The sequence below is a fragment of the Lipotes vexillifer genome, unplaced genomic scaffold (assembly GCF_000442215.2).
Source record: "Lipotes vexillifer unplaced genomic scaffold, Lipotes_vexillifer_v1.1 scaffold485, whole genome shotgun sequence".
Lineage (NCBI taxonomy): Eukaryota > Metazoa > Chordata > Mammalia > Artiodactyla > Lipotidae > Lipotes > Lipotes vexillifer.
Window position 1 is genome coordinate 250,576 of NW_006782312.1, and position 25,661 is coordinate 276,236.

Genomic DNA, 25,661 nt, shown 5'->3' on the forward strand with positions numbered 1-25,661 from the left:
ACTCTTTCCTCTCTTTCTCTTCCCTTTCTCTCTTCTCATGACAAGAAGGTTTAAAGAAAAGTAAATAACGTATGACGAATACACATAAAATGAAGACTACTTTTAAATATGGCCTCTTTATATAGTCTAAAAAAAAAGATGTTAAAGTCCCGCAGGAGCACCCTCTCATGAGTTCACCTGAGGACCCTGTCTTTAGGATTGTCTGTCCTCTAAGATCCTCTACTTTGGACTTCTGTTTTGCGAATCTCCCCACACATTTCAAGAAATTCCTACCATCTACCTCTTGGTGGAACTGCATTTCTTCAGTTTCATCTTCTCAACCCTAATAGTACATAACCTCAGGTCTGAGTTATTAGAATAATCTTCTGAGGGTTCCAACAGGACAGAGCAGAGTAGGCTTTTGTACTGTGAGGGACACAGAATATTCCAGGGTGAGTGTGGGCGCTGCTGGGATCTTTGAGGTTGCTCTCCAGATGGCGCAGCACATCTGCCACTTTACTTTTCTGAGTGTCCAGTGGGTAACTCGTAACTCATACACACACACACGCTCACACACACACACACACATACGCACCACATGCCTAAGTTATCCCAGTGCCATATGAATCCTCAGAGAAAGTTGGCTCAATCAGTAAGGGAAAATTGAGGCAAATAAAGTAATAGTGAATAATGCTGCCTTTTCACTGTCCAACTGAACCATTTTCCCCTGTTGCTTCATGGATAATTTTAGTGGGACATTGGGAGAGCCTGTGTCATGAGTCGCCAACTAGTCCTAATTCTAAAAGGAAAAGGCTACCTGTGCAGTTTTTTAAAATTGCCTTTAACACTTTTGTTCTCTTTAGAAATTGCATGTTATATTATAAACTGATTAGGCCCTGAAGACATCTTCATGTATTTAATAAGAGCTACTTTTGATCATATGATATTAATGGTGGCCTTCGGGCGACCGGCAAATTTTTACCTCTGTGCTTTATTCTCTTGGTCTGGTTCCTAGATGTTTATTAATGCCCACTATAGACTGAATAAAGATATTTTCACTTGATATAATTTTAATTATCTAATTCATATCTGTTTCATTCATACATATTCATATGAAAACCACATAACCCCCAGAAAAATGGAATGTATGCTATGAATTGATTAGTGTATCAAGCAATTGTATCAGTATTTGTGTGTTCTCCATGATGTTAAAAGATGCTTTTTGAGTTAAAGATTTATTTATTCAACCACCCATAAGTCCTACATGCTACCATTAAAATCTTAAAAATATGAAACAATAATAGTTAATTTTCACATATTAAAGCATCTTAAAATATAGGAAAAACCCATCATCTAAGATTAATTTTTTTTTTTTTTTGCGGTATGCGGGCCTCTCACTGTTGTGGCCTCTCCCATTGCGGAGCACAGGCTCCGGACGCGCAGGCCCAGCGGCCATGGCTCACAGGCCCAGCCGCTCCGCGGCATGTGGGATCCTCCCAGACCGGGGCACGAACCCATGTCCCCTGCATCGGCAGGCGGACTCCCAACCACTGCACCACCAGGGAAGCCCTAAGATTAATTTTTATGTTATCTCCTTACTTATGCAAAACTCTTGGAATTTATATCTTGCTTGCAAGAAGAAAAGAAAGAAATCTTAGATCATATGAAAAGCATGTGACTATTAGAGAGTTTCTCTCCCCCAAATTAATGAAAGGGTCATAAGAACAAAAATATACTATGCTTAGCAGGGAATCTTGAAGAGCAGAGAGGAGTGTGTGTGTTTTTGTGTGTGTCTGTGTGTGTGTGTGTGGCACTCAGAGTAAAATCTATCATAAGGAAAGGGTGTTTCAACTTGGCTCTGTGATTTGAGCATTTTACCGGGATGCAGGTGGTAGAAATCTCTGAGTCCCACTCTGCCATTTAAAAGGACATGAAGGGAAGGAACTGTTTAATGCTGTTTCCCATCCTAGCAGTCATCTTAAAATGGAACTACTTCAAGTTCTCTCAAATATGAGATCTTTGTGGTGCAAGAAAAATCAGACTTCATTTAACATTCTACTAGTCACTCCTTTTGGATTATTCTTTACACCTTTGAAATGTCCAAGTCACTCCGGGATAGCTATTTGTAAGCTGCTACTGCAAGATGACATTTAAAATGAATGAAAGAGATATAGACAGCATCTTCTCTAAATAAACAAAATCAAGCTCAGCTCGAAAGCTGGTGTGGAAATGCTTGTTTCTGTCCCACTCTTCTGTGCATATGGCGTTCTGGAAATTATAAACTCTGTTTTTACAGAACTACAATATTTATTACCAGAGGAAAATAGATTATTAATTACAGCCAAAGGCTTCTTTGATTAAATATACAATTAATTAGCTATGCTAAGCTCATCCATCCCAGAGCTCCTAATATTTTCAGCCCGATGATTCTTCTAGTACTTTTAATTAAAATTGTTTGAAAAAGCCACAAGTTAGTTGCATGTGCACTTAGACTGAAGTTATCTCTTCAGTGTTTCACTGGTTTCCGTATGCCATGTAATTAATCTTTAGTGATTAAATGTACATAAAATCATTGGAGATGAAGTGTAATTTGTGCAGACATGGAACAATGGAGAGCTTTTAACCAGGCCTTGGCAGGATTGTTTTATCTGCTGAAAATTATTTGAAAATCGTACATATGTTAATTGTTTGAAGGAACTAAAATTACAAAAATATGCCCGTCTCCCCCACTCTTCCAAACAGAGAAAAATAAAAATCAACACTGTTAGTACAGAAAAATGTTTGTGGCAGGTTAAATTTAAGAATATAATGACTCTTTCTGCAATTACATTCGCTCTGGTCCTCAACCTTATTCGCTTCCTGAAGGAGAGATAAGGCCGTGTAAAACACAGTTTTCAAAAAGTGCCCCCAAATACTGTTGTCTAATTTTACATGCATGCCGTTAGAGAGAACCAAAGCCTTGAGTTGGTTACAGTTTTTCATACAGTCCAGCTGCTGTTTTGGAGAAATTCTTTCTGTTTGAACATTTCTTGTAATATGTCCACTGAGGTAAAAACACAAGAGAATCCAGGTGGTCTTTTCTCTGGCAACTATATCATCACACCTCAGTGGGCCACTGAACTGCTGTGAGGGAGTAACAAAACTGTGTCACACCTGTGCGAGTCTGGGCCTCGAACTGGGCATCTCAAGGTAAAAGTTCAATGGCAGATTGACGGGTCCTTGAGTCACCTTCATGTCTGAGCTTTACTTGATTCACTTATAGAAAACAAATGGGTGGGGGGTTCTTTTGAACAAAGTTTTAATGACTTCAGTGTTGCATAAGAATAGTGCATATTCATGCTTACGTATACTTTTATAGATTTTCTTAGGACTGTGAAGGTCTTTGAATAGCATCTCGTCTAAACTATTTATCTTACAGAAACATTTTTTCACTGTTCAACTGGAGTTTTCTCATCCTAGGGACAGATGTTGAGACAATTATCTACACCCGTGACTGCCTACAGTTGATTACTTAATTGTAGTCTTATGAATTATTTACTAAAAGAAAATAGAAGAATAAACCCACCAATCCTCTTGTCCAGTTTTTAGAGCCTCTGTACTTCTATTGATGTGTAAAAAGAATTACTAGGAATTTTAAGAAAAATCTTGGGATTTTTTTTCACTCAGGAACTATGTGATTTTGTGGAAATTGCTTAAGCTGTTAAAGTTTAGTTTCTTTATCTAGAGGATGAGTTTAATAATAATTCCTTCACCTCTAGGAGCAGAGAGTACTGAGTGGAGTATGTGGCATACAGTAAGCACTCAACAAATTTTTATTATTGTTATTATCTTTATTATCCATTTCAAGGTACACATAGAGACAACAAAGTTAATGAAATTACTGGGGCAAATTCCAGCTATTTTATATAAAATAGTATCCATTGCTATTTTAAATGCATTTACTTCATCTTTTGCCTCAGGCAGCTATTTTTTTTTATAAATATAGAACAAAATATTACTTTTCAAAGTTCGTGAATTTGAGGAATTTGGAAGCATGGTGTTAGGAAGGTTATGGGCACAAATTCAGGTGGCTTTACTTGTGGATATAAAAGCTTGTGAATTTCCCTGGGGAAATTCCCTTTTCACCGTAGTTTCATGTCATCAGTTGAGCTCAACAAGTGTCAGAATGAATTCAAATGGCAGAATTGATTGCTGAAAATGATTTAAACCTCCCACTTCTAATAGGGTGATGGCTGTTTGTTCAGATTTTTGTCCTATCCTTTCAAACTGGTATGAAAAACCTTTCATCTTCCAAGCACTAGGTTAGAGATACTGGTAGTGAAGAGGCAGTTATATATCATGCAAGTTCTACTTTCTTGTGTTAATCCCCATGTTCTAAAACTCCTATATATCCACTTGGGTAAAATATCTTTCTAAGTTTATATCCCACACAAAGCTATAAATGATTCAGGTGAAGGACTGTAGAAAGTATAAAAGTGTTTGTATGTGTGTGAGTTCGTGAGTTTATATGAGTGTGTGTGTGAGAGAGAGAGAGAGAAAGAGAGTGAGTGTGTGTGGTATTTATAGTGAGAAAGTTACCCACTTTGCTAGGTGGGTACTAAGCAAAAAGGCAGTTTCAGAACATTGGAAGAGTAGTTTTTGATTTCTATAATAATCACTGAAAATATAAGTCCATAGGAGATGAACAACATCTACTTAGAATGCCTTTATACCTTTATACTTAAAAAATCAACTTCTACAGCTTGTATTTCTTTACAGAGTAGATTTAGTCAATTAGAGTAGAAAATCTGCCACTCTGATAGGTCCCATTGGAATATTCATGAATGAGAGTATCAGAGTACCATTTTATAGCCCTATCCATCCTCCTTCATTTGGACCATCCACACTATCCCCATTTTGATTCAGGTACTGATCATTCTCTTCAAGTAACTTCCTAAACGGTTTTCTTCCTTTCATTTAGTTACTTCTCACCATAGACTTCAGAGTTACCATCCCCAAACCCAAATGAGACCATGCTACCTTTCAGATGAAAGGTGTTGTTTAAAACAAATACCTCGCTATGGCCCATTGAAGACACTGGGATCTTGTCAAAGCCTTCTTTCCAGCCTCTTTGTCCTGCACTTAGCCAAATGCCTCTGTACTCAGTCACACCAGATCTCTCTTACCGGTTCCCAGAGCACTTTCTCGTTTACACTTCTGCCCTGGGATTCCCTTCCTTACTCTCATCTTTGCAACTTATGAAACTCTGCATCTTTTAAGACCACCCCAAATGTCAAGTCCTGGAGTCAAATCACAATACTCCCAAGTATAGTTGGCCCTTGGAGCTTCCATAGCACTCTATTAGTACCTTTATGGCAGCTCTTTACAAGTTTGCTTACAATTACAGATGTATATGTTGTTTTGTCCTAGCAGATTGTGAGAGCAGGTGCCTTTCCTTATACCTTCTGCTCTTCAGCTTCCACAGCTTTCAGTTGGGGATAAAGTTCTTACCTCACACAATTGTTCTTGGGTGTGAACAAGATAGTAGAGGCCAAGGACTTTGCTCAGCTCCTGGCATTTTGTGAGGAATGCTCAGTGCTAACCGGTAGTATTGTTATTATCGCTGCCAGGCCTTTAAGCACAGGTATTATCTTCTATCCCCAGAGAATCACCTGGTCTCTGTCACTCAAGAGTTACTCAGGAAGGAAGGGAGGGAAGGAAGGAAGCATGAATCAACATCATAGCATGTCAGCTGCCTTAGCTGTATTATTTATGTGATCCCATCCACCACTCTCTTGAGTGGGTATTATCATCTCCTGTTCCAGATGAATTAACTGAGGCTCAGAGAGTTTACATAACTTACTCAAAACCACACAACTGATATTGAGAGCTATGTTCAGACCCCAGTCCTGAATGATTCCCACGTCCTTGTTCTTTTGTACTATAACACTGAATGGTGGGTGGGCCTCTTGAGCAGAGCGGTCGATGCCTTTCCTTGTCACTCAAATCCATTTTTACGGTAGATTTAAGTAAAAGGAATAATATGGATAACTGGGTGACAAAGTAGAACTGGGCAGTGAAAGGCATGTAGTTTGCACATAAACACAAGTAACTTTAATGACAAATCCAATCACATTTCTTATAACATGAATCTTGATAGAGAAATATATGAAAATTTATTTAACACATTTTTTGAGTGTCAAGTACATGCCAAGCATGTTTGGGGCCCTTAAACTACAGTACTAGACAAAACAGTTAGCTTCTTGTCATTTAATGTTTGTTTCACAGAAGCATTTAAATAGCTAAGCATTAGACCACTCTTACAGATAGGGGACAGCAAACCTCTGGTGAAGATGTCCTCAGCATCTTTGATGTTGTCATGACTGATGCCCTGTTACAAATAATTCACTATTTCATCCCTCATTAGTAACTATGTAGAGCACTAATATTCCTTTCATTTCACTGATAGTTATTTTTAGAACTTCTTTGGCACTGTGCTAGTGTGGCTGAGACCCAAAGTTATGTTCTTGATATCCATATATGCTCACATCACAAAAATGGGACCAAGAGATCTTGTCCAAGCACTAAGAGCACATTTTCTCTTGTTCAGGGAACATGAAAGATGAAGAGCTCTGTTCGAATCCTCAGCTGCTGATGCTGTTTATAGTAATTTTTAAAGAAAATCTGGGTCATTTAATTACAGTGAAGTTTCTACCCAATGAAACAATTTTTTTTTTTTTTTTTTTCCTTGCGTTATGCGGGCCTCTCACTGCTGCGGCCTCTCCCATTTGCGGAGCACAGGCTCCGGACGCGCAGGCCCAGCGGCCATGGCCCACGGGCCCAGCCGCTCCGCGGCATGTGGGATCCTCCCGAAACGGGGCACGAACCCGCGTCTCCCGCATCGGCAGGCGGACTCTCAAGCACTGCGCCACCAGGGAAGCCCAATGAAACAATTTGAGTTCATTTTAACAGCCTTTGCCCTATATATGCCTTATGTCTTTACACCCTTAGGCCTGCTGCAGGAAATTTTATGTCTCCATCAGAATTTCTCATTAAGTTTAACATACTTGGATCTGATGTGTCAAAGCTCAATGATAGGTTTATTAATAATCAACTACATCAGCTTAGTATTATCTTAGGAAGTAAAAGGTCAGTAAGTAGTTGTTATCCTACCATTTCATCAGTGGACTCTTCTCCAAAGACTTCAAGTCATTATTCACTGCTTATAGAGTCACTTGAGATATAAAAAGTCTTTTTATAGTAATGAAAGAACTCCTACAATTAGCCAGAAGGCAGTCATCTATCTTTTTAAATAGCTCAGCTTGGAGCAGAACAGGATCTCAGGTGATACTCAGTAGATGAGTTGTTATGACAATGATAAAGTCGGTGATAGCAATCTGTGTTTTTCGCTGTAGGGGTGTGTGTGTGTCTGTGTGTGCCCAAGAGAAAAGACATTCAGTTCAGAGCAAGAATTTATTCCTCTTCAAGATATGCAAATACAGAAACAAACTCTGTAGGAAGCTAGGTATCCATCAGTTTCTTATTTGCCAACTCTAAATGATTATAGCATAAACCCATTTGTAGCTAATAACAATATAACAATATTTTGAGACATTTTATTTTCACGTAACTTCAGTCTCATCAAAAAGTTATGAGTAGTACAAAGAATTCTCAAATACCATTCACCTAGAATTTTAACATTTTAAGATTTAACATCAACCTCTCATGTGTACTTTTTCTCTCCCTCCTCTCTTCCCCACCCCATCTCTTGCTCCCTCTCTCTGTCTCATCAAGTCATAAAGGTTAATATCACCAATAATGTGGAATCTAAAAAAAGGGTACTAATGAACTTATCTACAAAACAGAAATAGAGTTACAGATGTGGAAAACAAACTTATATTTACCAGGGGATAAGGTGGGGGAGGAATAAACTGGAAGATTAGGATAGACATATATACACTACTATATAAATAATAGATAACTAATAAGGACCTACTATATAGCACAGGGAACTCCATACTTTGTAATGGCTTATATGAGAAAAGAATCTAAGAGTGGATACATGTATATGTATAACTGATTCACTTTGCTGTACACCTGAAACTAATACAACATTGTAAATCAACTGTACTCCAATAACAATGGTTCAAAAAAGGGAAAATCCATTGCTTCCGGATAGAATAGATGGAGAAAGACACTTCTGGGCCTTGCTGACAAAAGTATACAACATGAATCTAATCAAGAAGCAACACTAGACAAAGCCAAACTGAGGGATTGTCTACAAAATAACTGTATACATATAATATACAAATACTTTACATCTGCTATATGATCTCAATAAAAGTTACACACTCAAAGGGTTTCATTGAAGAAGGCTGTATGAAGGAACACTTACAGAGATATGAGCAGAGATAAGAGAACAAACACAGGACATAGCAATAGAAAGAGAACCCCTTACTACCTGCAGACATGAAGGTGGAATGTAAGCCAGGGTGTGAACCAAACCTGTCAAGAGCTGCCATCCTGAAAGCCAGGTGGGGAGGGGCTGGATAAAGACAGAACATTACCTCTCCTACTATTGGCCAAACCAAACAAAAGAAGTAAAGTAAGGGAGCCTGGTGACATGGAGTACGGTTATCAGCATCCCAGGGTATACAGAGCTGGGTAGAAAGGAGTAGACCGTGGATCTCAGGGACAAACCAAGAAACACCAGCTCATGTGCCAAAGAGGAGAAGCTTCCACTTCTTTCATTGAGGGGAGGGAAAGTAAATTCATTTATAATGAGGTAAATAAAACTATGTTGTATATATTTTAATTTATTTCCCCCAGTAAGAATCAAAACTATCATAACCTGTTCCTTAAAAACAGGAATAATTTTTATAGAAAGCCACTCTTTTTTTTTTTTTTAAGTCTTTTTTTTTTTTTTTTTTTTTTTGGTTGCGCGGGCCTCTCACTGTTGTGGCCTCTCCCGTTGTGGAGCACAGGCTCCGGACACGCAGGCTCAGCCGCCATGGCTCATGGGCCCAGCTGCTCTGCGGCATGTGGGATCTTCCCGGACCGGGGCACGAACCCATATCCCCTGCATCAGCAGGCAGACTCTCAACCACTGCGCCACCAGGGAAGCCCCCGAAAGCCACTCTTCAGATTTGATTTGTTGAATCCCAAATGGGAAAGCTTGGAAGAGAAGTGTGGCAATGAGAATAAAGACAGAAACAAAGTACAGAAGAAGGGATACAAAAATTAAGACAGAGAAAAGACTATGGGGGAAAAGCAATTATGAAAGATGCATCCCCAAGATTTCCTATAACCAAAATTATAAATTGGTTCAAGAACGGCTCTGACAAATTCACAAATAACGGTCTATAACATCTTAATAAGAAAAATTGAAGATGAGTCTTGCTTGCATTTGGGAACACCTCGCCATCAAAATGTACTATGAAAGGGACCAGGAAACAGCATACTGTCCTACCGTAGTGACCTCACAGTGTCACAATCAATTAACTAACCTAATATTAGGCTTTTTAAATATCTCATTGAAGTCTGCAATTCATTAATGTTACATATGGAAGCATTTTGAATAAATTCAATTCGTTAGGTTGTAAATGTGTATTATATCACACAGCGTCCATAAGGGCAAATCCTACAATGTCACGAGTTATAGGTTAGGTTACAGTCTCTATTGGGGGAACATGCAAATCAGGAGTCAGCAGCACAGAGGGAACCTGAAACTGTTGGACATGCATCGGGTCTGTATTCCAGTGGAGGGACCCCAACCCACTGTTGTTCTCTTATAGGCACACTGTCAGTAAGGAAACACAGAAGGTTCAGGCTGTCTGAGTTAGAAGTAAGTTATTTCCAGTTTTCTGGGAAAGCCAGCTACACAGCACTGGGGACCTTTGGAGCTCAAGGGAAGCTGCAACACCCCACACACCAGGAAAACGAAGCTACCAACCCTGTAGTCCAGACAAGCCAGAAGGAGCCCCAGGATCACTTCTGAATAAGTCTGCTCATTAGATCCTGTGTGATAATTACCATATTCTCTTCCCAGAATCTAGTTACAGCACTGTCAAAAGAACACTGAACTACACAGACTTTTTGGTTTAATACAATCTAACATTTCTTACATTCTCAACTTCTAAAATTATGTGATTATCACAAACCTACCAGTGATTGTTTTGTTCATTGATAATGTTTATAAAATGGTCAAAATTAATTTTAGTCAGTCTCTCACCAGGTTGTCTTCACAACATTTTGCACAATTCCTATTCTGTGAGTTCTTTTTACTATAAATATTTTTTATGCTGTGCTGTCCTCAATTTACATAACAGATGTCCACCTAGAATCAAGCATACCAAGTTTAGAAAAAAGCAATATGCTTTAATTCCTTAAAATTGTTTTATAGTTTGTATATGACAAGTGTTTTCATGAATATAGAGTTCAGAGTATTTTAAATTCCTTTCATACCAAACATTTTAGTAGCAATTTAAATATTGCTTCTTCCTTATATAAACTGTTATTAGGCCATGTTTTTACAACACCTTTGTAATTATCAAGTAGAGAATTTGATCAGCATTCACATAGGGACTCTAATCAAAATTAATTTCACAGTTATTCATGAGGGTGGGAGTTCTTGTAAACTGTCATGCCCAATCAAAATTACAATACTCAGGTCTGAGGATCTAATGTAAAACATGGGACTGTAGTTGATAACACTGTATTATAGAATTGAAATTTGCTAAACGAGTAGAACATAAATGTTCTCACTTAAATAAAACTTAAGTTATTAATTGAAGTGATAGATGTGTTAATAACTAGTTGTTGGAATCCTTTCACAATATATACATACATCAAATCACCACCATGTACATGTTAAATATCATAGAATTTTGTCATCTATACCTCCATAAAGCTGAAAATAAATGAATGAATGAAACAATAACATTTTATAAACATTAAAAAAACAATATTCAAGTGTTTTATGCTTGCTTATTCTCAACTTGAAATTGTACATAACCCTTGGTATTCTATACTTCTTCTATTGAGTATTCCCATATGTATTCTCCCATGAAAGGCAGAGATGCTTAAGCACCCTTATTTTTTACAAGAGGCACAGAGGTTTGGAAACCCTAATCATCCCAAACAGCTGACTCTGGAAATGGAACCTCACCAGGGTGACTTGGTCATTTATGCACTTGTTTGCACTACAAAAGGAAAAGCGAAAAGCCTGTTTTCTTTCTGATACTCAAGAAAATTTTGCATGTGTGTGGATTTGGAGGACTAGTCCAAGTAGAGGAATTCATATCCAAGCTGAGGCCACCAGTCACACTGGGGAGGTTGTTGACAAGTAGCCCAGATTTTGCAATTTATCCCAAAGGGTAAATTGATCTTTCATTAAACAGAAGCTTCATCAAATGATGCTATGATTTGGTTTACATATGAAAAGCTATATTCTTTACTTAACATTCACAAGTTGCTTATGGATTAATTAGCCCATCTGCCACAACAAATGTATTCATACTTTTTTTGCATTAATTGCTGAAAAGTTACTAGTTTTCTCCTATTCACTTCTCTCTATCAATAAAATGGAAAATAATTTTTTAGAAACAAGACACTTTTTTCATAGCAGTAAAAATGTGTATATTTTTCAACTTATCAACTAAGTTGATAAAGTAAGTGCAGGGGTGAGAGGAAGACCTTCTCTGGAAATGGCTTCCCATGATTAGTTCTTTTAGTCACTTATCATCCATTTATTTGTTAGCTTATCTGAATATCTTAGAACTGCTTCAAGTTTGGCATGATTAAGGCTACTCTTTCCACTTGCTTCCAATCCCAAATCTAGTTTTTATTAGGAAAACCACGTCTCTATTTCTCCTCAACTTCTATCATTGGCATCTTCCTTTCCTCTTTTATGCTGTTACCAATTCTGATAACCTCTTTATCAGTAATGTGCCTGATTTCTCATTTACCTCAAATCAGGTAACTTAATCACCATTTCAGAGTCCAGTCAGCCCACTCTGGGGCCACAAGCCTCTTATCAAACAGCAATCCCATAAGGCTTTTCAGTTATACTCTAGTTGCTAGGTGGCTTTAGAACCAAATCAGTTTTGGCCACAGTTCTCAAAAAGCCAGATGTTAGAGTAATAGAGGGAATTATCTCATATACTTCTCTTGTTTATTATGACGCTCTAACCTCTCACTCATTCCATTTAACAACCACTTTAGAAAAAGGTCTTGTTCTCTACACCCTGCTTAAATCAAATCACCAGGCTTCTTGAAACGCTTCCACATGTACAACTTCAAAGCACACCCCATAATACATTGGTATATCTTTTTTAATTTTCAAATCGTCTTTCATTTCCTCCCATCGATTTTGCTCCCAACACTCTTCATCCAGTTTTTTCTCCTGAAAATCAACTTCCAGCACTTCTGCTTCCTTCTGTTTACTAGGCACCTAGAACAGTTTGGATCGACACTCTTAACTACCTGTATTAGCTGGAACACATTTAATAGACGGCTTCTCCTTCTCCAGTTTCATTTCACATATGTTGTCCATACAAAACCAAGATTGAGACAGAGAGGAAGGAAGAGGGAAGGAGGAGTAAAGGGAGGGATGGAGAGAATATGATGGAAAATAAATAGAATGATAAGAATATGGCACCATGAAATACCAAATACCTTGCTGGTTTAGGATCTAACCATTTGGAAAAAAAACAAAGTTTTGCTATTTATTTATTTGTTAGTTTACTAGAGAATTTTTCTATAGGTTTAAAACCTCAGGTATTCTTCCAACATTATTCTCCCTAGCTGAAACTGATGATAACTGCACAAAGCAACTGCCAGAAAATCCCAATTAAAGTTAATCTTTTTTTCTGTTGTGAAAGGCATAATTTATAAAAGGGTGACCTTTTGGTAGGCTAACAGTATGTTGATGAACTTCAAGTGAAGTGAAAAAAAAAAGTGTTTTGTATCATCAGTGCTTACATTTTCTAAGGGATCACATGGGACAGCAGAGCCTTTAAAGGTCATAGACTTCTTTACTTTGAGAGATATTAAATAGCTTATGAAAATAGAGGTCAGCTGCATGATAACTGGAAGAAAAGAGCGTTCCCAATGGGGAAGTAAGATACTTCAGATTATATTGACTGTCCTTTTTTAAGACTGTGTTTGATTATCTTAAAGGGAAAAAAATGAAATTTGCATATAAATGCTATGATTGTAAATGAATGAATGTACAGTTCTTAGAATCAATAGCTATTGATCTTGCTGTATGAAAGCTAACATCTGCATATACTAAGCATTGCGAATAAGAACTAATAATTTCACAGCGTAAAATACTCTCCAGCAATTTTTATGTTTCTGCAGAAATTTCTATACTTTTCTGAACTTTGCAAAAATAATCTTATTTACCTTATTGGTACATAAAATAAATAATCATTATCAGTAAGGAACTCACTTTTTAAAAATTATTCTTGCTTTGAAGATCACTAAAACAAATAAGAAACAAAGGAATATCAAGACTAGATTGTAGACAAGGTACTGAGCCACCTTGGGGAAGAAATAGAATAATGGCATTTGTCTGTTCATTATTTAATGACACACAATTTATGCATTAGTAGGATTTAATGTATGACTGGAAGAAACCATGGCCAGAAATTATTTTCCCTTTACCCTCAGATATTGCTTGAAGTTCCTTCAAAAAGGGCTCTGTCAGGCTTCCCTGGTGGCACAGTGGTTGAGGATCAACCTGCCGATGCAGGGGACACGGGTTCGTGTCCCGGTCCGGGAAGATCCCACATGCCGCGGAGCGGCTGGGCCCGTGAACCATGGCCACTGAGCCTGCGCGTCTGGAGCCTGTGCTCCGCAATGGGAGAGGACACAACAGTGAGAGGCCTGCGCAGCGAAAAAAAAATAAAATAGGGCTCTGTCTTCTTTCATTCTGCCATTGTTAAAAGAGTTACTCCAGATGCAAGGTTTATAGGAAAAGGTAACATTATTGACATAATTCCAGTAGATTTTAAATAGTTGATAACAGATTGTGACCAGGAGTTCTTTTCAGAGAAGGAAGGGTATGAAATCTTGTACGAGTAAATATTCACTAAGTTGAAGGGACACCATGAAGCAGGAAACGTGTGGACATAAGGGCAATTCTTCCCTAACACATAGATACTGACAGAGCAGTATTATCTACCACTGGATCATCTTCCATAACCCTGGAATTTATAAATACTGACCACAATATGAGACACAGAGGATGACGCTATTCATCATGAGAGGCCAGATTTTAGGTTGTGCTTTTCCATCCTGGAACTTCTCTTATCATTTGCTGACTGCAGGTCCTCAGGAGTGGTGGCCTCAGCCCAGAGTGCCTGTCATCCAACAGCAGCTCAAGGAATGAATGCTGGTCAGTAGGTGTCCCGCGTTCACATCCTCCTGTATGCCCAAAGTCATCAAGCCATTCCAAGGTTGTGCCAGAGAAAACTCAGTGGGAATGTTTAAGTTTAGTTCGTGGAGAAAAGAATGAGAGAGTAAATGCACAGATTAGTGAGTGTGCACATTGGTAGGTACACACCCAAATCTCCAACTGATGTTTCTTACTAGTTATTCGAGAACTGTACTGGGTCATATGGTGCTGGTGAGGAAACTTAATTGCTCAATTTCTGAAGGCACATTAACTCTTTCAGGGTCGATTGAGCAAATTAGCTCCTCCAGGTCATTAAGCCCATCTCTACATGACATGATGATTTCTACCTGGCATTGTATCATTTACCCCCAAATGCCCCACATTTGCTTTGAGCAAGCACATATTCTTTGTCTACTCAGGGAGAGAAAATGTGCTCATTTGAATGTCAGCCAGTCACTCTCTGGCTGCAACTCAGTGATTCCCTTTGCTTCTTTTGAAGTCACCCAGGGATCTCTAAGGATTTACTGGGGCATAGCAGTTATCAGAGCCTCACCAACAGGCGGGTAGTTTAGTTTTCTAGAAATAGTATAATTTCAGGGGTTTTGAGCACAGTACTGTACTCCCAAGTATGTCTTCCTATTTGCAAAAGCCAATATTATTGATTCATTGCGGGTGGGAATTGTGACGTTCTTTCAGGATTCTGTAGTCCTTTATGAAAACACAACTTCCACTAAGAGGCTGTGTTATCAGGACCTATTTTAGGGGAATAAATTGATGACAATTTGAGAGCAGTCTCTGTACTCCCTCTCAAGAGGGTGATCAGAAAAGAGTGTGGCTGTTTTGGGTGCCACAAATGTGGGGGAACATCAATGGCCCTAAATAAGCAGGTGTGGGAGAGTATCACTAAAAGAATAATTTTTATCTCCCAAATGCCAATGGTTGGCCCAACTGAGAAGCAGTGATGGAGAGCAAAGACAAACATCACCTCTTCCTCTGTTATGTCCAGGGCTATGCTGGAGAGTCATAAACTGGTATAAATGAAAACAGGCAAGGAGGCAAGGGACATGGTATGCTCACTCAGAGGTTTTTTAGAGCAGTGCTACTTTCTTGTGCATATAAATCAGCTGGAATCTTGTTGAAATGCCAGTTCTCATTTAGTAGGTCTGGGATAGGGCCAGGGATTCCTCATTTCTAATCTTTTATGCTGCTAGCCTATGGACCACACTTTGAATAGCAAGGATTTAGGATAATGTGCACATGAGCAATAATTTGGTCTTGGATAAAAATGATGAATATGAAAGAAATTTGACAATATCCCCCCATATTAGATTTCAAGTCAGTAAGACTGATTAAATATTGAAAATACCACCAAGAGATTGATAGATCATTTTTTAAAAAGGATATACTTAACATTTCTACCTAGCTGAAGATTTTGAACATTTGCTGAGGTTTGTGTGCTCTTTAAGTTTTGAAATCTTTACTAATAATTCTGATGATGTGCTTGCTAAAGGTATAAGAAATAACTGTTTTCCTAGTCTCCTTCACTTTCTCCTGCTGATGAAGAGTTCAATAAATGTCAATGTCTGATTAAATATTCCTTTACAAAATTCATAGCAGAGCTGGTTTAAGCCTCCCCTGCCCACCTTTTTTTTAATCTATCATGACAGCCTCTCTGTTCTTTCCTCTGAGATGAGCAATGTCCTTTTATCTTTGCAGGTCAATGGGAAGGATCTCTCAAAGGCCACCCATGAAGAGGCAGTGGAAGCTTTTCGAAATGCCAAGGAGCCCATTGTGGTCCAGGTGCTAAGGCGAACACCTCTCAGTAAACCAGCCTATGGGACGGCCCCAGAAGTGCGGCTCATGAACGCCAGCACTCAGACAGACATCACCTTTGAACATATCATGGCCCTGGCCAAACTTAGGCCACCCACCCCTCCAGTGCCCGACATCTGTCCATTTCTTCTCTCAGACAGGTATTTTTCTGTCATTTCTCCCAAAGCCCTATTTGTTGTCATTCATCATTGAAAGTAGGTGTTGGGAAGAAACAGTCACTGTAGCAAGTTGACAATTATGGAGACAAGGTCTCAGTTCTGTTTGGCAAGTGTCTGTAACTGTGTCTCCATCCAATTAGTTCTCAGCTGTCCTGCTCTTACTTTTGCTGACCTGCATGGTTGTTTCAGCTCAGGAATCATACTTGCTGAGATGCTGAGTGAAAAAGTCTGGCTCTGATTAGTTCATCTTCATATTTCCAGTCATCACAAGCCTCACACAGCTCATGAGAACTGGTCAGGGAAATAGCTTTTCTCACCGAAGCTGCCAAAAACCTTGTTAAGACAGACCCAGAAGTGGCATGTTGGCACTATATCCTTTTCTGTGGGTTGCCTCTCTCTCTTTCTCTTTTGCTTTTCTCTTCTTTAAAGGAGAAGCTAGGAAATTTATTAAAGTGCAATTCTCCAAAGGAAGCAATTACCTGATATGTTGAGATGTGAACCAAAGATCCTGGCTGTCCAAGAAGAAGTATAGAGCCACAAAATAAGGAATTATTAAAAGAATATTTCTTTTCAAATTTTACCTGAGTTAAAGGCAGTTAGAGATAGTTTATTCAAATAATGCTACCCTTGCAGCTTTGGAAGTCTGTTTTGCTCCACACAATTCGTTCTGTGAACTTTTAAGCAAATATTCAAACATTATTGAGAGCTTGATTTATAAGAGCAGTAGTCTCTTTAGCCTGCATTTTCATTGCCTACTGCAATCCATGCTCCATTTAGTAAAATGTACACTTGGTCATGACACCTGCCTGCCCTTTAGTGGCTTCTGTTAAGTCCATCTCAGTGGTTCACACGTGTACATTAGAATCACCTGGGAACTTTGAAAAGCAGTATCAATGCAATGCCCAGATCAATCCCACCTCAGGCCAAAACCCAGGCATTAGAATTTTTCAAAAATTTCCCTAGGCAATTTTAATGTGCAGCCATGCTTTGGAAACCACTCTTTGAAACTTCAAGTTCCAGGAGGGCAGGGGCTCTGTCTGACCTACGATTCTAGTCATCTATCCCTTACTTATTAAATAGCCCCTTGTGTCAGGCACTGGAACTAGGTACTGGGCATAAAACTGGGAACAAAAAATAAAGCCACTGCCTCCTGGAGCTTATATTCTACAGGGGAGATGAAAAATACACAAGCAAACAAGTATACAATATTCATTAGTAGAGTGTGACACAGAGTAGCCATCCAATAAATACTTTCTTGAATGAATAATAGCTAACATTTATTAGCTAACTTAACATGTTTTAGGGAGTATTCCAAGTGTTTTACAATTATTAACTCATTTACTCCTCATAAAAACATTCTGAGGGAGTACATTATATTATTACCATCCCCATGTCACAGATGAGGAAACAAATGTTAAGTAATCGGCAAGGTCATACAGCAAGGAAGCGATAGGGCCAGGCTCCTGAGCCCAAGAGGTCTGACTCCACTGCCCACTCCCTTAACCAGTACGCTGTGTCCTCTTCCCAAGTCCTGCAGATCATAGCTGAAAGGTAACCTCTTCTAGCAGACTTCTTAGGACTGTAGTAGGTACTCTCATAGTGTCTCTATTTTCCCCTTAATTATCTCACTATATTAAAATTCCCACTTTGCTGCTCTACCCAATTAAAAAGACACCAACCGATTTCCAGCAATTGGCATAGGGCCTGGCATCTGGTAGATACTTGGTAAATGTTTACTGAATTAATAAGGTGTTCTTCACAGCAGGGCTTCCTACTTACTAAGTCAAAGACCAGGGAAACACATCAGATGTCCCAAACAGCAGGCTCTGATGTTTTACCAGCCCAAATGGGCTTCTCAACAGGGAACTCTGCTTATATTATGTAACAACCTAAATGGGAAAAGAATTTGAAAAAGAATAGATACATGTATATGTATAATTGAATCACTTTGCTGTACACCTGAAACTAACACAACATTGTTAATCAACTATACTCCAATATAAAATAAAAAGTTTAAAAAAAAGCCAGTCCAGCTTTAAGCTAGGAGGGTTCACCTGTTAGACCAGCAAGCAAGATACTAACTGTACTGCTTTTGCTATTTGTGTGAAAATCAGAGAATATTAGAGTATAGTGAGAAGAGGCTGGTAGAATATTTACACTGACTGTGTGAGGGCACCAGGATGAATCTCTCTGGCATTTCAGCTAGTGAGGAGGGGACTAATTTATGCTCCTAACTCCAGTTTTTTCATAATGTCCAAAATGGCTGGGCTTAGAGGTCTCACCTGAAACCAACTTGGTTAATTGCACTTAGGCCTTTTCACTGACTTAGAAATTCTTATAGAGGACCTCATGTCCTTTGCTGTTCAACTGTGCTTAGATTTCATATTGTATAATGTATAGTGTCTCTATCATGGCATATAGCAATTTGAAAGGACTTCTATAAATTATGAAAAACATTTACCAAAAGTTAAAGGATACAAAGAAGTAATATACAATGCCTTGGGTCCTCTTCATTCCCTTCACTCCATCAGTTCTCTTTGTCCTGAGAAATTTTCTAAAGGGATTATGAAAACCTGTGGCTTATAGGAGTTTCCAGTGAGTTATCACCATGAATGTTCTTTAATGTTTGTGGACATGCCTTTTATCAAAGAGGGAAAGATGTGGGTTATGAGGGAGAATGAGGAAGGAAATCTTAAGAAATGGGGGCAACGTGAGTACGATTTACAATCTGAGAAACACGGTGCCCACCCTACCTGCACATCCACGGGTTCCGCATCCAAGGATTCAACCAATCTCAGATTTGATTTTTGGTGGAGGGTGGGTACAGATAACAACTTTATTTGTCCATGCCAGGATTAAGTTGCTTAACAGAGAGACAGAGGGTGGTGGGAGGTTGGCATACACAGCATCATTTATGTCGAGGAGGCAGAGCATCACTCCTACCACGGTACCACGGCCTTCATCTTCCTTACTCCTGAAGTGCCCCTCACAGTCAGCAGGCCCCTGCCCCACACTCACCAGCAGCACGTGCTACTGCACTTCTTCCCCCCACTGTCCCAGTACAGAGCCCACCACATCTGGAAACGTCTGTCTTTACATTCATCTCTCCACTGGGCCCTCACATGGCTCCTGCGAGGTAGCTGGGATAGCCTCAAAGTTGGAAATAAAACTAAAGATTCGATTTTTTGATCCACGGTTGGTTGAACACTCGGATGCAGAACCCAAGGACACAGAGGGCCGACTGTGTGTTTAAAATCAGACTTCAGAACCGGTTTGAGGCTGTAATTAGGAAATTGGGAGTACTTTGTTATAAAATACCCACCTTTGGGTAGACTTCAGTCTCAAATGCCACACACCGATGCATGGAGCAAGTCCATTCGATGGAATGGAAGGAGACCAGAGTATCAATATAGCACCACGGCGGGGGGAGGTCGCATATCTGCCCCTTTACAGAATGAAGCTCGACTGTGAGCCATTATCTTAGTATTCTCTCAGAAGATCAAATTGATGGACTTCATATAGGGGGAGAAAGAAAAGCAGGTGCTCTTTCTGTGGTGTAATTCGTTTAAAGGCTAGATCACTAAAGGTCTTATTGGCAAGCAGTGAAAACTAAAGTGAAATTCTAAAATTAGTTTTAATCTTGGGAACAACCCTTTTGATCCATTCCTATCATATTGCTACATTCCCCATAGCTGCCATTCTCTTCATCCGATGGAGCATGAATTTTATGAGGACGATGAGTATCTTTCCAGCTTGCCTGCTGATGCAGACAGAACAGAGGACTTTGAATATGAGGTAAGATCATTTTCACACCACTTCACATTTCTTCATGAAGTTATGGTTGAGGCATTTTGCATAACAAAGAAAAAATTAATTTATTACTGTGAGAACTATTTTGTCTATTATATATCTAAGTTAAGAGCTTTTAAATATTTGTCTCAGCTATTTGGCACTAGTATTTTAAGTATATTGGAAAACATTTTTATAATACAAGCCTGAAAATAATTTGCTCACATTTTTGTTGCTTTATATAAATAATATTATGGCAGCTACATTTTTTTTTCTTCTTTTTGTAATATAAGAGAATTTCCAAGTAGAGTTTGGAAAAGAAATTATATTTAAAACCGAGACTGTATTTACTATTTTCATTCATTGTGTAGTATTTTTATTTTAACTGATAAACTAAATCTTATATTATTTTTATTCCCCTTCACAAATTCAATTTTTTTTTTTAATGACTCAAGTACTCTAAAGAGCAGTTTCCGTGACTTTCTAGATTGAGAGATGACCATGTTTAGCCTTCACACGGTACATGTCAGAGTATCTGTACCGTGTTATGAAACAACTCCAAAAGCCCATCTATTAATTACTTAAAAGCTTTCACAAAAGTTAAAGAATTTATCCTAATATTTCCTCTGCTTCTGCAGTCTATAAATCTTTGAAAGGTTTCAGACTACTCTGACATTTGGAAATAAAGTAGATTGAGGAGGTAAAGAAGCTCTGGTAAACAGGCAAAGAACCTGTGATTATCTGCCCTTTTAATGCTTTCGATGATGTCATACAAGTTCAGCAAAATGTTCCTTTCCATTTTACAACCAGGAAATCCTGAAATCTCTTCCCTTAGGGGGATCTGAAATCAAATAAGGCCGATTCAGTGAAGCTCACCTAAAGCAAATAGATGTTTATTTGAAATCTTGCCCCTGCAAAAGTCATTGCTGGGGATTACAGAAATCATTATTTCTTTTCAGCCAGAATTTGGAAGGGTGTGCGATGATACCTAGTATCTGAGTTGATGGTTTTGTTGCTGTTGTTCATGTTAATTTCTTATCCCCTCCTCTCCATTAATTTGATTGAAAATTTTATTTTATAAATCTGCTTAAGTACTGGTATACACTGAAATAGCCATTAAGTTTCGCCCATTCATGCAAAATAAATTACAAAGTTGAGTCACTTATCCAAATAATTCAAGATTAAATGATGTTTTTCTTTCAGTTAATTAATTGCTTTGGGTTTGGGGAATGGATTTATCTAGATCACTTCAGCTTTTTATTTCGTTTGTGCCTTAAAGCTTTATTAAAATACATCTGTGTGCTAGGGGAGGACATGGGAGAAAGACTTGCTTAGGCTAAGCAGGTTCACAGTAAAAATTATTTTAATTAATTAGCATATCTTTGACTATTACAATACAGACAGATTCTATAGTGATTACTATTGCTGAACTGCATCCTCTTTTCTGACCAATGTCAGTCCCTAGTAGAGGCCAGCATCAGTGTGATGACAGTGGTAAATGCTCAGACAGGCCTTCTGTAGCCTGCAGCCTCTACTAAAAGTAGGGGTGGAGGCACTGGGGAATACCCCAAGGATAATTGACCAAGCTTAGGAGAGAATGGCTCTACCCAGTACACCTCAGTCTGTTATGCTAACGTGGCACAGTGCCACATGCCATCCCTCTTGTTTGCATCAGATGAGACTGTGAGATCTAGTCAGTCCACTGCTATCACCAGAGCTGACTGTGCACAGAGAGATTTAGAAATGCTGCCTTTACACAGTATTACACTTAGAAGCAGGCTGGTCAAGTGTTTCTGTGACAGGCTCAGATGATCCCAGCTCCTCCAAGAACTCTGTTATAACCCAGTAGCTGTGGGGATGCAGTGGATGCAGTGGTCCTTCAGGAAGGACCTGTTTTGTGCCACTTAGAGAGTATTATGGAAAACAGAGGTCTAATGGCCAAACAGAGGACTTCATCTCAGAAGGAGATACTCATTCCTCTTCAACCTAAACATGAAAACACATCAATAGGCAATCGGAAAAGTAGAGACAGGACTCCTTTCCATCTGCTTTCATTCAGTTGTACCATAAATATTTAATGAGCAGTTAAAAAAATATGCCAGGTTCTTATCTAAGTTTGGGATTGATGAAGCCTCTGCCCCAGTGGAGTTTAAACTTTAGGAGAAAGAGATGAACAAGAAACAAGTAAGTAAAGACATATTATATCAGATGGTGATTAACTGCTAGTGGACAACAAGCAGTGTGGGTAACAGAGGAAGGAAATGCATGGTGTTGGGATGAGGTGTTGGTCTCTTATACAGGGTGGTCAGGAAGGGCCTCCCTCATAAGAGACCTAAAGAGAGTAAAAGAGCTAGCCGTGTGGATTCTGAGAGAGGAGCTTTCCAGACAGAGAGAAGGGCAAGTACAAAGGACCAGAAGCAGGACCACAGCTGGTGGGCTCCAGGAACAGCAGAGGCCGGTGCGCTCTGGGGGCAGAGGCAAGGGCGACGGGCAGCGGTAGGAGGTGAACTCAGAATGAGTAGCTGGTGGAGAGCAGGGCCGGGTTTTGCAGCCCTTGAAAGATTCCCTCTGCTGCTGAAATGAGCTTTAAGATGGGCAAGCAGAGCATCCAGCAGAGCCTCCAGCAGAGCAGTCAGAGGAGGGTGGGAGGCTGGAAGCTGACCGGTGACAGAGGCAGGGGTAAGACATAGTCTGAAAGCACAGCATTCATCCTGGCCCGGAGGGCTTTGCCTGTGTGTCTGCACTTCCATTCCTCGCCTCGTAGTTTTAATATAGTTTGTGCTCGGGCGGGATTTTTCTTCTGACTTTTCGAGGGCAAAATATCATAGGCCAGAGTGAAACTCAGCTTCTGGCATCCACTGGAACTAGCATAATAAATCTACTCTTAAAAGACAAAAAGAGTACAGAACTGAATTTCTGAACTTGCTGAAAAACAAACTATGCAACTATATAGGCACCTTTTTAAAGGCCTACTTACTATTGACTCAGTGAACCAAAGGTGAGCTGTCTATCTCGTGAATACATATTTAGGGACTTTTAGTGTGTGGATTATTGACGCAATAGACCAAAACAGATCTGACTATCTTGTAAATACATATTTAGGGACTCTTTAACATGCAGATTATTGCATTGATAGATGGTAACAGCTCCCTTCAGAGCCATGATAGACAGCAAATGCTTCTTTGGAGATATTATAGTCAATGTGTCAGTGCTATGGTGACTCTGGTGTGTTAGGGACCACTGTGAAATTTTTATGACACCCATATCTCACCATGGCCTATCACCACTTTGCCTCAGAAAATTATTTGACTGGGTTTTAAATTTCCCCCCAGTGCTTCAGAAAAGTCTCAGCAGACCAACCTGTATTAAAAGACTCACAGCTTGAAATTTGATCGTTTAAAAAAATGATGGCACTGTTTTCTAATTAAAAGTGTAAAGGATTTTAATTTCATTTTTGAGGGAAAAAATAAAAATATCAAAATTCACACAATGCAGCCATCATAAGAGTCAGGGTGCCGACTCTTATTTCCACTGAAATACCGAGGATTAAGCACTCCTTTTTCTGTATTTTCAACTTTGTTCTTTTTTTTTTTTTTTTCCTAGAGCCAGCTAAAGGTTGAAATAAATCATAAATAGCCTTTAGCAAGTCAGAGGCAGATCTCAAATCCGGCCTTTACCAGAAATAATTTAAAGGGAAAGGCTTTGAGAAAACAGAGCTCTTTTGTCCAACTCCTAATAAAGGTATGTTTGCTACTGCCAGAATGCAAGGAAGACGTTGAATTTTCTGCACCATTTGCCGTCAACTCTCAAAACTCAGTGTTGATAGAGGACAGTCAGAAAATTAATAAGTACAACATTTGGATAGTATAAAACATCATGTTAGCCAAGACAAGCAAGTAATTTAAGCAACATTTCTGAGCTTGGTGATTTTTATCATTTAGAAATGCTGCTTGAAGTTGTTTCTATTCCTCTCCCTAAGATTAAGTTGAAGAAACATATCCAACAGCCTGAGTTAAGTGCACATAGAGTTGCCCTTGTGTGTACATTGTCATCACTATGAAAGAGGATTTAGAAGTTTGCTTGGAGAGGTATTAAAGGTAGAAAAGAGAGAAAGACAAGTATGTGTCAGATATATAATGTGTCTATCTAATGTTAACTGAAACCCAAACTTGGGCTAGTATCTACAAACAAGAAAGAGCATTTAGCATATTAATTAGCTTCCTCTTGGCAATTCTTATGCAAAGCGTAAGTAAACCCTTGTGCTATGCTGAGAAGTGTCATTTTGCAAAATTTATTTCCCAGAGCTGGATTCCTGTGAATATGTGCAGAATATTTGTGAGAATTTAAGTATATAATCCCTCTCGTACATAGTTAAAGAAAAGAGAATTATGAATCAGGAAGATGTTCATTCAAAAAAGTAGTTAACAAGAGGATAAGCATTAGTGAGATTTTAATCATATCTTTTTGAGCAACTTCATGATTTGTGAGCCAACTTTCAGAAAAGTTTCCTTAGTGTGCACATATAGAGCTGTGTGGCTCCTTTCTAGGCTGTGAGGCCTTACCTGTGTGTTCATCATTGCCTGATATCACCTGTCTCATAGTGGATGCTCAATATTTGATGCAGGAATATATGAGGATTCCCATTATTGTCTGCATGGACCAACCTTTGAGCAGCACAATCCCTTTCCACCTTTTGCACAAGGGAATTGGAAAGGAGCTTGAGACCACCATGCAGTTATAACAGATATCCTCTCCCTTTCTAATAGCTATTTGTTCTTTTTTCTTTTAAAGTTTGTACAGTTTTACTGACCTCTCCCTATTTACCTCACCCCCCTAGCCCCTGAAAACCATTTTTCTACTCTCTGTTTCTAAGAGTTTGACTTTATTTTGTTTTCTTTATGTTCCACATGAGTGATACCATGCATATTTTTTTTTCTCTATCTAGCTTATTTAACTTAGCATAATGCCCTCAAGGTCCATCCCTGTTGTCACAAATGACAGAATTTCCTTCTTGCTCATGGCTGAATAATATTCCATTGTATGTATATACATACACATACAATGGACTATTATATATTATATATATGTGTGTGTGTGTGTGTGTGTGTGTGTGTGTGTGTGTGTGTGTGTGTGTGTGTGTGTATACATATACATGTATATATATACCACATCTTTTTTATCTATGCATCTATTGACAAACAGGTTGTTTCTATATCTTGGCTATTCTGAACAAAGGTGTTTGTTCTTTATGTCAGGGGTTCAAATTCTAGTGCCATTTTTGTTTCAGTTAAACATTTTTAAGGAAAGGGTTAAAATAGGGAGAAATAAAAAGAAATATGCAGTGAGATAGATTTTTAATGGTATCCATGAAAATTTACTTCTACTAATCATATCTTATAAACTCATAGAATCTCATATTTGATATGAATTTGACATGTTCTCTAATCCACTCCTATACCCAGTTTGTAAGTTCCTCATCAAGGGATCATTCAGCAAATCTGTGAAACACTATAATGGACAGA

At 38.8% G+C, this 25,661-nt stretch overlaps 1 protein-coding gene across 1 annotated transcript in view; it reads left to right on the plus strand.

Annotated features, from left to right (window-relative positions):
- PDZRN4 (PDZ domain containing ring finger 4) overlaps positions 1-25,661 on the plus strand; it is a 150,337-nt gene that overhangs the window by 61,182 nt on the left and 63,494 nt on the right. Inside the window, exons 2-3 of the mRNA XM_007455240.1 lie at positions 16,076-16,332; positions 20,043-20,145. Of these exons, the coding sequence (XP_007455302.1) occupies positions 16,076-16,332; positions 20,043-20,145 (360 nt within the window). The remainder of the gene's footprint in view (positions 1-16,075; positions 16,333-20,042; positions 20,146-25,661) is intronic.